General features: G+C 47.8%; 2 protein-coding genes across 2 annotated transcripts; one reads left to right on the forward strand and one right to left on the reverse strand.

Annotated features, from left to right (window-relative positions):
* Positions 1-1,502: 1,502 nt before the first annotated feature.
* P153DRAFT_379979 (carbohydrate esterase family 5 protein) lies at positions 1,503-2,751 on the forward strand (the record flags this gene model as incomplete). The annotated part of the gene is made up of 3 exons (XM_033669896.1): positions 1,503-2,004; positions 2,056-2,490; positions 2,720-2,751. The coding sequence occupies 3 exons, from the start codon at positions 1,503-1,505 to the stop codon at positions 2,749-2,751; spliced, it is 969 nt and encodes a 322-aa protein (XP_033518473.1).
* Positions 2,608-4,985, reverse strand: P153DRAFT_371379 (uncharacterized protein). The gene is made up of 2 exons (XM_033669254.1): positions 4,408-4,985; positions 2,608-4,359 (listed from the first exon to the last, which is right to left on the reverse strand). Exons 1-2 carry the CDS (start codon positions 4,695-4,697, stop codon positions 2,805-2,807), a joined length of 1,845 nt encoding a protein of 614 aa, XP_033518474.1. The 5' UTR covers positions 4,698-4,985; the 3' UTR covers positions 2,608-2,804.
* Positions 4,986-12,687: the final 7,702 nt, after the last annotated feature.

Raw genomic sequence — 12,687 nt, forward strand, 5'->3', positions numbered from 1 at the left:
AGCAGTAATGCTAAAAACAATGGAGTTCTTTACGGAGCTCTATGGGTAGGGTCAGTGAAATTAGTCGGTACGGGGAGGTGATGCGCACCGTAGTAGTAGCCGTTTGGTTGAGACAGGTCTCGAGCCTCATGCATAGTGTTTGGTATTCCGACTTGGTTCGTGTGCGAAAGTGTTGTGCGGCACTGTAAACCATCTTAGCGTTGGTTCGCTAGAAAAGGGAATGGAGGGTTGAATATGGTTGGGATTTGCTGTAATGGAATTGTATCTGGTCAGTTCATGTAAAACGAGCTATGTTTTTCAATTTCAGTATGCCGCGAGAAGAGCCCCTACACAGCGTTTATATTCTGGAATTTATCTGTATACGTATGAAGCCTTCTGCGAACATTGTGCGGAGACTACAAAGGTATGATCTGGCCATGCTGAAGAGAATATTGCGTAAGCGACTGGGGAGCAAACAACGTAGAAGACAATGAAGTTCAATAGACCAAACGTAAGTCATTATGGCAGGACTTGAAGTCTAACAGAGATTGCCGTAGACCTCACAATGCTGGCGGTCAAGTATTGCTTAGTTGTTGAGACAATGAATGTGTTCAATGTTCTGGCAATGTGTTAGGTGGCGATTCCGTTCGTGCTGCTTGTCTTTTTTAATCGATTGATCAGAATCTGACTGCCTATAGTCCTCAAGGTAAGTTGCGAGACAAGGATGTAACCATTGAAAGCAAAGCAAGACACGAGGAGGCTACAGGCGGCTGAATGAGCGAAAACAGCGCCGACGATGGACAGGGTTGGATGGAAGAACCGGTCGAAGATCAAAAGGTACAACAGCATCGTCTATTGCATCAGCGTGTACCAGGTGTTCTTTCCCCACAGTCGACCAAGTCATCAAAGAGGCGATAGGAAATCTCATTGTGCTCGTCTATGTCGCCGAAACCCATGACGTCACACGAACGCCTCTTCCGTCTTGGGCCGTCACAGCCTCAACGTCCCCTTATGCATCTTGGCGCACACAATTTAAATGTATATGATGGTGGCAACGGCAAGTGGCTGAGGCGGCTGCGATGAGTCGTGTCCCGCCGCGGACGTACCGTAGACAAGCCGTGTAGCCGATATCTCATACTTAAACGCCGAGGTGGGTTTGGATTCTATACAGAACACAGGAACCTGACCAAGCGCAGCAAAGAACAGAGTACTAGGTTGTGAAGGAGGCGAGCAGAGCAACCAACGAGTAAACATGATGTTCTAGGTCCCAGGATTACCTGCACATCCCCCAGTCATCTTGGCAGGATGCCGGGTACCCGCACACAGCCTGAATCGCGGGTTTGCGATAAAACAAGGACGAATGCAGATTCACAGGGGAATCTACTTGTCGTCGTCGTCGTTACTTTCTCCACATTCTCTCGTTCCCTTTTTTCTTTCGTCCGAAGCAATCTTTGTAATAAACAACTCTCGCTTGTTCTTCCTTCTCTTCTACCTCACTCGCTCACGTGCGACGATTCTCAACCATGAAGCTCGCGATTCTGACGCTCGTCTCACTTTCCTCAATCGTCCTCGCACAAGAACGCTGTGACGCACCATACCCAACGGTGTACTGTAATACGACTGAGATTCTCGCATACGAGTCCTCCGACTGCCGCCCCTACCACGTTTTCATAGCACGCGGCTCAGACGAGCCGTACCCCGGACGCCAGGGAAACATCACCAAGGAGATTTGCGCGGCGATTGGAAGCGACGATTGCGGTTTTGAAAACATCCAGTATCCGGCCAAGAGCACGGCGTGGGGGGTGGACGAGTGGTGCAAGTCTGCTGCGCAAGGAGCAAAGAACGGACAGGCGCAGATGACAGCGTACGCAGCGAAGTGCCCAGACAGCAAGTTGATACTATTGGGGTACTCGCAGGGTGCGAGTGTTGCGCAGGATATCTTGGGTGGTGGGGGTGGTGCTATATTCTCGTGTGAACAGGCTGTAAATCCAGCGTTGGATCGTTCCACCGCACCGGGCTCCAACAGTATGTTACATCTGCTACAGAGGCCTAAGCAGGTATGCTGACTATATGCAGTCGTCGCAGCTGTTACGTTTGGCGCAGTAGCCCGCGCTCGTAACCAGAACTTCACCATTGGCGATGGAAAACCATACGATGGCAGGCGCGCCCGTACAACCGAGCAAATCGCGGCCCTTAGAAAATTTGCCGGCGTTTTTGTAGAGTACTGCCACTACAGTGATCCTATGTGCGCCCCTGCGAGCTTGCCTCAGGACGTCATGGTGCATCTGAACTACTTTGTTGAGCACAACGAGGAGGCTGTGAAATGGGTTGTCGACATGGCCAAGCGTGGAGTAAACGATGCAGTTGCATCTAGTACTTCAACGAAGTCGGCGAAGTCCACCAGCTCTGCAAAATCATCGGCGTCCACGTCAGCATCAGCATCAGCATCAGCGTCAACGACAGGAAGCTCCAAGGCACAGACTGCACAGAGTGGCACTGCAACCACAACTGGTACGACCGATGCAACTGGTTCGGCTAGCATTCTGATGGCGAGCAGCCTCTCAGGCTCATTGTTCGTCGTATGTGTGGCATTGCTGCACTTGGCCCTTTGATTTCAAATACACGATCGAGCTATTTCATCACAACCAACTGCGGTTGATGGGGGAGAAGATGAAATTTAATCATAATATTTTAATGACTTTCAAACACTACTGAAACTAGCTACACATTCATTATCCAGATTCTACTCTATCAAAATACCCAGCACCATAATAGGGGTGAGAGCTTTTTCTTAATAGTTGGGCTGATAACCATTCGCAGGTAGACTACAACATTCCAACGGTCCTCTGCTTCATCTTCTTGACATCGACGTTCTGCCACATAGCAATGCTGAATAGCAGAGTGGCATAGACGCATGTACCGCCAATAAGCATGTACCTTTGTGTCTCAGCGTAGCTCCTGTTGATAGCATCACGAGTCGGGCTGCCGACAGCGTAGCTAGACTGAACGGTGACATCACCATAGATCAAGGCGAGGTCTGCCTGCGATTCCGCAGGAAGGTACATGGCAAGTCTGACAGGGAAAACACCAGTCCAAATGGCGCCTGCAATGGTAGATCCAACGGCACTTCCGATTGAAATGATCATGGACTCAACAGCAAGCAGGGCTGGGAAGTCCTGCTGCTTGGAGACCGCCATAAGCGTAGTCTGCTCACAAACAACTAGGACACCGCCACCGAACGCGATGAAGACCAGGCACATAACGATGTACCCGATGTTGACGTCAGGTTGGCGGAAGGCGATCTGGAGGCCACATCCAAGGATCAGGAGTGGTGCGCCAAAGAAGAGTGCGTACATCTTCAGCTTTCCGTAGTACCGCAGGCAAATACCGAATACAAGGCTGATGAAACAGCTACCCATGGTATAGGTACTATTGATGTATGTCGCGGGTGTAACTGGTTGGTTGAACAGTACAACCAAGCACGAGTAGAGGTACGAGTCCCAGATGTACCATCCGACGTACATCATGAACGCTAGTGTGTACGTGAAGATGACGGTACGATTCTTGATGAGCCTCCATGGAATGAACGTGATTGGAGCAAGATACTTTTCCCAGACACCGAAGAGAACGATGAGGATGGCGCCCAAGACGAGGAAGCAGATGATCATGGGCGACCTCCATTGATGCTTCTGGAATGAGTACAAATTGAAGCCGAGGAGAAACAGAGCTAGACCAGTGGCAAGGATGAGAATGCCGACAACATCGAACTCCTTGAGGTAGTAGAACAAAGTCTGGACGAAGTTGCCTCTGTTTGGGCAGGACGTAAGTAGACCTTGTTTGCGTGCCTTTGCTTGGTTGACGAAGAATATGATGACAAGAGGTGCACAGACAAAGGGAGCGAGGATGGCGAAGATTCCAAAACCCCACGCGAGTCCGATACCACCTGGGGCGACAATACGGTCCACAGCAGGGCCATAAATCCAAGTTGTGATGAGCCAGGGTGAGGCAGCATAACCGATGAAGAAGCCTCGGTTCTTGAGCTTAGAAGTATCGGCGATGAAAACTGTCATGGAGAAGTCGATACTGTTGTATCCAAGGTAGAAGAAGGTTGAGGCAGCGCAGTATGTTTCGACATTCTTGCAAGCCGCCATCATAATGAGGCCGATGACATATGCCATGACACCGAACAGGAGTGCCCATGGGCGACCCCATATGTTCATGATTTTGGCGTAGGGCAACTTCCAGAGACCAGCGATGATGGAGGAGATAACACCCACCAGAGCAGTAAGGGAGTGGTGTTGGAAGGAACTGGTAACGTAGACGGTCAGGGTCGATACGGCGCCAGATGCAAAGGCCATGAAGAAATTGATGAGCCACATGCTGGAGACGGTCAGTTCTATCCAGTAAATGAGTGGTATCACCACTTACAAGATGTATGCTAAAATCAGTTCCTTCTTGGTCCACACCATTGTAGCGGCTTGCATAGCCTGCACACCATGCTCGGCATTGGTGTCAACCTTGTTCAACTCCTCATCAGATCGGTCAGACAAGGGGCTGTGGGTTCTGGCCGTGCCAAGCTTCTCGTCAGGACGACCAACGTCCATGCTGGTGTGGCCCTGGACAGAGGCGGGGACATCGGCAACATCTCTTTGATTAGTTTGGGGAGAAGAGGCAGACAACAACGCATTGGTTGCCAGGCCTTTGAAGGTGAAGCCCATTTTGAATCCCAATGGTGTAGGGCAGCGCCTAGCGAGCAGTGCAGAGGTTGGATGAGGGGAGAGATTGATAAGATCAAAATAGCGGGAGGGCACGAGGGTTCAAATAGCTGGGTGGAACCGCACACGCACTTCTGCAGGGCTCCCCAGAAGTGCTCGGCTCTGCTGTTGTGTGCATTGATCATCTTGCCGTGGTCGGTAACGCGTGTTCCCTTTGCTGGGGCCGCGTACAGAATTGGGCAACAATGGTGAAGGTCGCGAGGCCAAAGGCCCTTGGCCTGCAGGTGCCGGTTAAACGAAGCTCATTTGGCTCGGAGTGGCACCATGCTAGGTGTTTAAGCTCTCCGAAACTCGGCCTAGATGCCCCAAGGAACGAGAAAAATCTTATCTCGATCATCAGCGGCGTCTCGCTGGCGAATCACAGCTTGAGATGGAGCGGCCCCACTTCTTATCAGATGAATTTTTCGATCTAATCATTATCTGATGGAAACTCCGGCTGTCGTATGGACGTGCGACATCCCGCGTACATGGTCATCTTGGTCATATGTCGGGCTGTCGTCCATTCACATTACGCGGCTCGGCCGTCGAGTGCAAAAGCCCTGCATGGAATGTCCCTCACGCTCACGGAGCTTCCGATCTCTCCCAGCATATCGTTCGATGTAATCCAGCGCTACGGTTTATCAGGTGGAGCTCTCGCCTTGTCTGGGTGGTCTGCCAAGTGTTCCTGCTGCTGCTTTGGTGGGAAACTCGCATGAGATTAGACAAGATTAGGTAGGTTACTCAAAGGGAATGCTTGAAAAGATGTTGGGAAAAAAGCTTTCGGATCCTGTGTGCATCTGCCAGCCACCAACAATCATCGACGCCCGATCCCTACATTTTCAGGGTCTGGCTACCGGTTCGTCGGCAATTCTTTACGGTCACCAGATCCGACAACCAATAAAACAACATCGTCTTTTGACAATTGATGGGGTCACATAGTAAGACCTCCAAGCCGAAGTACATATCTACAACTGAACAATCGTGTAAAAACTGCAACTCGTAGAATGTTGGTTCTTGATTATGAGACGTTTTGTATTAAAGTGTGTGAGTTTTAATGTAGCAAGCTCGCAACTCGAACTCGGACTTGAGCTCGGACTTGAGCTTTCAATTGATCTTCTGATTCTAGCTTCGGATTTGAGGTTCACCAATAGCTCGTTGCGTGGGCTTAAGTGCGAGCTAAACCATGAGCCTAAATCCGAGCTCGTATCCAATCTTGACCGCAAGCTCATTTGAGTGGGCTCAACTGTGAGCTCACAACAAGCTTACGGTTGAAGCTTGTAATCACCACCCTAAAATCCCATGACCCCCATTTACTAAGGCCTCGTTGGTAGGACCTGAGACACGTCGCTCTGGGCCGAGAACCATACCTCCAAACTTCAGACCAGTCTAAGAAAAATGGTATCGTCCAATACCAGAAGGGAACCGCAAGTATATCAACCCCGTCGCAATAAGATCAACATGATCCGAGCAACCGATTAGCCTATCCAGATTGACTATGAAAAGTCCCTCCATCCCAACGATGAAGACGATGTTTTGTATGGACTCCGAGACATCCACGTGACCAAGCTTTACGCCCAGAGAGATAAGGGATTCCGTAAACTTGACGCAAAGGCGATCTCGACGTGGAGCAGTCGGGGCTCCTGCAGAGCTTCTGCAGTCTTGGTCTGAAAGGGAAGCTATGCTTAGTTGGATCCGAGGTTGACAAAGGTGGCAACGTTTCTTCGGTTTGCACGAAGAGCGTATGGAGACACTGAATGGTTACAGAATACTGTATTACTCGTCGTCACACTTTGTCTCCGACTTTGGATGCCGCCTCGTACATCAGCTAGCTTGAATCATTCCCTTCATTAACATGGCACCAGGGTGCGAAACAACGAAACATGAATGATTCGATAAGTTGGTACAACTTTTTGCGGCAATGGCTAAGATCAAGGTGCGGTATTTTCTAGTCGCCAATTGTATGCACTTCGACCAAATACAGTGGTCAGCAACCATACACGAATGTTTGCAACGAGCCGTAAATACGTACATATAAATGGTTCAGTCTCGGTAGAGACTTGTCATCCAACAATCCTACACGCATTGAGTTACACTCACTCAGTCCAGGCTTTACGTACCTAGCATTAACAACGCTACGCCGCGAAGTTCTCGGGCCTTGCCATTAAATGCCTTGTCTACTCCACGCCCAGATCGAGTTCGGCATGTCATATTGTTAATCCAGCCGATAATACTCTCGAGGCAGGCATCATGAAATTCGCCTATGTAAGACTTGTTTTGGATGAAAGCTATCCAGGTCAATCCTCCACAAGACTGACTCGTCATTAATCGAGAACAACAACCTGTGAACACACACGAGTAAGATACTACGCAGTATGTTCTCGTCTCTCGACACGGGTCTTGTGGAAATAGCTGTCGCTTTGCATACCCTAAGAGTGAGTAGAAACAGTAACATTAATTCTGTGATGACATCCGAAGATTCGATCCATAACCCGGTATCCATTCTGTTATGCAACTACAGTGCCCATACAGAAAATCCTTAGAAGTCTCCTTGAGCTGTCGGATTCTGGATATCATTGATAGATTTATAACCGTTACATATGCACTCCCATGGTTATTTGGGAAAGAGTAAAATAGTGGTTACCACTCGAGTGGAACGATTCGAAATACAGAGCTACCACGCCAGAAGTCTAGGAGCGATACACAGTACAGTCTTTCTTCTATGTGTAGTTGATGAGTTCTTTGTACGTATTGCTGATGGGCCATTGAACACGTACGTATCACCGGCATTTTCACTGGCGTCCATTAGGCTGTGGCGGATGTTACGTTCTTCATGAGTGCTTTACCAAGTTAATGATCGTTCTTGATATACTTGTTTTCGTCTGATCAAACTTTCGTCGTGCAAGGTCGTACCTTCTTGGGGAAAAGCAAGTCTTCTGTACCTGTCAAATACATCCTGTCTTTTCTCTTCTCTCGGTGGGTACCCAGTCACACACTGTCAGGATATTCAACGCTTAACGGATCTCCTGGTGGGGATACAAGATTTACAATGAGTGGCCTCCAAACGCAATGATACATGAGCAACTGCTCATCCTCTCTCAAATATAACCAAACATCCATAATTTAGTACACAATACTCACAATTTGATTGGACACATTGTATCTCAGAACGTTGCGACAGTCCCTGTCGAATTCTACGACTCCAGGACTCGGTTTTCTGGATAAAATTTAAAGCTCACATGGGAACAAAGTGTATAGCATTGACTACAGTATTGTTCCAGACAGTGACGTCTCTTCGACGACGCAATCCCAAGGTTTTTGCCATCATCGATAATCAAGCAGGAGGGTATAGAGGCTCGAGATGCTACCGCAGCTGTGTCCACTCTCGTTCGCTCAGAAATCGGCCACACTTCGCGCCAGATTCTCGTATTCTGTATTGATCACTATTGACACTTCGCTGATCATCACCCCTCTTTACGTGTTCACGTTCGTGTTGCGCTTGTAATTTTCGTATGCATATGCGTCTCAAAACTTCGTCTTCTACAACTCCATTATTTCCGATGGAGAAGAGTCAGTTGACGGCCTCTCCCCTCAGTTTAGTCCTTCTCACGAGGAATATTGGCGGACATACCTGCTCTTCTCTATGCTCGCAATAGGCTGCAAAATTATCGGTGTAGATGTATAGCTCAAGGATGATGGGGAGACATTACTTATGGGTCACGATGGTGCGATTTAGAGACAGGACAAACGCTTTGAAACATGCATCTTCTTTCACTATTCGAAATTATGGAGTGACATAACCCTGCGGAGGAGTGTCACAACCACACTTTGTACGAGCATGCCAAGGGTGCGTTCCAAACGTAGCCACTTATTTTCATCACTGACCTCAATATCGAGTCCCTGGAAATATGGAAAGCGGTGCTTAAGAAGTTGGAGCGTTTCCAGACAGCACAGAGATATTATTTCACATAATGAATAGGTGTTTTGTTATCGAGATGGGTCAAGCGGTGGGAAGTATGACCTTCTGCTGTCGCTGCTATGGCATATGAAGACATGAACCCAGAAACAATCCGGAGATTGCCATCTTGTGCCTCAAAACCAACCCTTAACGTATTGGTCGTACCATGGCACATCTCTCGATACGCCCCTCAATACACCACCTGATCAATCATTGACCAACATGCAATGTATCCTTGAAACTCTTATCGTGTCTTGGTTTCGTTCCATCAGTTTATCGGACGTGTTTGTACCGGTTTCAGCGAAAAATAGATGGCAAAGACGCGGCAGCAGATCTTCGCGGCGCAAGAGAGTAGCTTGTTGACTAGGTAGGGGGCCTGCCATCATGACCGATGGATTATTGTGATTCTGTGTGGCAGACGCAGACGGACAGAGGCGCAGGGATGTGAGTGTGGATGATCTCAAGTCCGTAGCACGGAGAAGTTGGACGAAGGGATATGTTTGGGGTGTTATTTGAATAATCTTCATATTTGTCTGCATACTTTTCTGTTCATTGACTGCTCTGTGATTCTGTTGCGCTGTCATTCAGAGATGAAGAGCAAAGACAAGATAATATATTTATCTGGACTAGTCAGCACAGAAAATCATCTAGAGGCACCATGTTAAAGCAGCTACCATTTCGAATTGAATGACAACTGGGCTCACATTGCAGTCTCACTTCATACTTCATGCTCCAACGCGCCCCGCTTCTCGCTTTTGTTATGTCTTATTCGTGTTTCGTCTTCGATTGTCTCTTCTGCGTATTATGTTCAAAATATCCAAGTCATCAATCCGACCTGCGATTTCAAAAATACAAAGAAGGTTAGGTAGACGAGATATAGAGCAATAATTCTTGAACAGGTAACCAAGGTAAAGGTGCCTAAGACATGATAGCAAACACTGAGCAAGCCGTGACAAGATACCATCCGACATACAAACAAAACAATTGCGAACGAAGAAAAAGATGGGTTGAACACATACTATAACTACAGCTAATCAAGTTATCTCACAACCCTGGCCTGGACTTTGTATCTGAACAAATTAGACACCTCTAAACACTTACACTGGATGTATATCGACTTTGATGCGCCGACACTGCAACAACAGTATCTCAAACCCCCTCAGAAAGAGAGAGGATTTCTCGCAGAATCGAAACGTGAGGTAAGAAGCTAAACCTGCGGGAGAGGCGAAGGGTGAGAAAATAGTAGTCACGACGATGGCATTGTTGGACAAAGGTATCAGAAAAACAAGATGACTGCAGGCGATCACTAGTTCTCCCGAGTGTCTTAGTGCACTAAGGATGTAACTTAAAGGTATAATGGCCTACAAGCATTGGAGTTAGTAAGGTGGTAGGACTTAGTTTTTAGTGATGAGTGGGTGATGAAGTAGGTTGACAGATGGCGTTGTATCAGTATCATGAGATCTTAGTGCAGACTGTGTTGGCTTGGGAATAATTAGGTGTTCTGCTCCTAGGAGCGTAGGTTGATCAGAGTGGGTTGCATATTTCAGGAACACTGCGGGTGTGTGTTGTTTTTAGGATATCACTGGTGCAATAACAGGAAAGTGGATTACTGTTGGCTTTATAGCATAACAATATTGGTGTGCGTATGTCCTACAGCAGATAGCCTATATGCTGTGCTATATACTCTGTACTCCATCAGTTTGAGACAGGTTCGAAGTAAGCATTCTTCATGTACATCGAAGGTAGAGAGAATACTGAGATTATTGAGATATTGAAAGAGTCAAACATGGAGAGTTCAAAGTTCAAGATAGTGAGTTGTTCAGATATATTGGAAGTCAAATTGTTTGTGCGATAAATCATGCAAACGCAATATCCAACAAGAAACGCCATTCTCAAAACAGCCAGCATGCAGAAGATTGAAGTTCCTAAATGTGCGAGTATGCCTTCCTAAATACTTAGGACATGATCTTCAACAAATGGTGAGTGGTTTAGATTGTACTAGATAGCCTCCTCATGCTCAGACACAATTCGTGGCAGAAGGGTTAGCCATGTCCAGTTCGCTTGTGAGTTGAGGTTTGTTTGTTCGCCATCGAGCCTACCACAGGACTTCCCCCCACCTGGAATTTAGACATCAAGATAACTTCGAAGAAAACACTCTTAGCTCGAATCGTTTGTCGAGATGTCCACCGTGTAACAAAACGCCGTAATGTTACCGTGTCCACACGCGACAATAAATCTTCGTTTCGCAACTCACCCAAGCTCACCCTACACTCAAACTTACAGACCCACAACCCGGCTTCCATCCCAGTCCTGCACGTTGGAACAACACCGACTTACCTGCAGAACGTACGCACAGAACATTCTCCCGTTCCACTTCCGAGTCATAAGCGACAGACTCTGAGAATCGTCTTAGACTGCACGAAACACCAGGATCTTGCTGGCGCATGCTGAGCCTAGAAGCATCTTATAATGGCCCACCTGCTCGATGCAACCAAAAGAGCAATTTCGGATGACTCCAATTTCATGTGGACTGTGGTCGTAGAGCTTCCTTCCCGGAACGGTAACCCACTAGTACCGCCTGCAGCAGAGCCTCATCACATGTGACACCGCGAGTAGTTGGCCGGTGAGCGGGTAGAGTCGCTTCCTGGAGATCGGGTATCGGACGGTTACGGGTGAGGTGAAAATCAAGTAAAAAAAGTGGTTCTGTTCCCTTCACGTGTACTCTCCGCGCGCGAGAAATGAAGGGCTGGTGGGGGGTTGTGTGGTTGAGGAGTGGGTTTGTGGGTTGACGCGCATTGGGCACCATTTGGCAGCGTTTTGTTGTTGAGTTCCCGCTGTCAGCTGAAAGAACCTGCAGTAAGACGGTACCAAACCGAATAATTTTTAACGCTATGAGACTGTAGCATCCTTTCCGATGATTGGACCGCAGCACATACCTGTGTGGTTTCGCCAAAGGACATGAAGATGATACATCGGGGAGAGCTCGGCGAGTATCAGGAACAGACCCGGAGGCCTGAACACCAACCCCACGGCTTTGAACTGCGAGTAGAACGTTGTGGAGATGTAGTTACTCCACTGTAGGATTCTGTTCTCAACGAAATCTAGACTGCCACGTCGTTGACAATACCGACAACGTCTATGTTTGTATCGCAAGCGTGAGGTAGTCGTTGTATGATGGGTGTAACGACTGGTCGAGGACTAAACAGAACCCACAGTCTGAAAGAGAACTCGCACTACCATTATAGGTTCCACATCCAGTATGCAAGCCCAGGGTGACGAGTACAATTGAGACCTTTAGATCGTCGTCGTCGTCGTCGAGTTTCAAGGTGGGTCCGTTGAAGTTAGTGATGCCGGAATATAGATGTTAATATCGAGCTTGTATTCTCGAGCACGCTGGAAATATGTTGAGATGCAAGGCAGCGTCTACCAAAAGTGACAGGTCTGTTTTGCGTCAATATGTTTACTTACCGATATTTCCCCCGATAGGATTTGATATCGTATTCCCTGTAAGACAGAAAGTTTCCACGGGTGTCCTGAAAGCCATTGATCGTATTCTTTCATAGGCTGGAGAGATTGTGCAAATAATGGAACCCCATCTTACAACGAGTGCGACTCTTGCATGAGGATGCGCGTATCATTTGTAACTAATAGAGCTGCCTCCATCAGGGAAGTAACCAAGTAGCAGAGCACGCTCGGTATCTCCGTATCCTGTATTTTATAATGCCAATAGCCGCACCCTTTGCGTTTTGAATGATTGTGCATCTTAGAATACCAAATGCAATATCATGCGATATACACTCTACTGTACCTGCATATGGAGCAGGGAGCAGACGTCATAGTTCGCACTTGACTTATTAGCAGCAACCTCACGGGGATCGTTACTTTTTCACGAAGCCCCGTCACCTAATCTTCCGGTGCCTAGTGTGAACAAAGGCCGTGTTCCCGACGCCACTATTGCGTTGGATCTCGTTTCGACTGATGAGGAATCTCGAGACGATG

Source organism: Dothidotthia symphoricarpi (assembly GCF_010015815.1).
Source record: "Dothidotthia symphoricarpi CBS 119687 unplaced genomic scaffold P153scaffold_25, whole genome shotgun sequence".
NCBI classification, from domain to species: Eukaryota; Fungi; Ascomycota; class Dothideomycetes; order Pleosporales; family Dothidotthiaceae; genus Dothidotthia; species Dothidotthia symphoricarpi.

Excerpts from the sequence above, each read along its gene's own strand:
- P153DRAFT_371379 (XM_033669254.1), bottom strand. The coding sequence starts at position 4,697 with ATGGGCTTCACCTTCAAAGGCCTGGCAACCAATGCGTTGTTGTCTGCC. Across the intron at positions 4,360-4,407 it reads CTGATTTTAGCATACATCTT|CATGTGGCTCATCAATTTCT; the intron begins GTAAGTGGTGAT and ends GACCGTCTCCAG.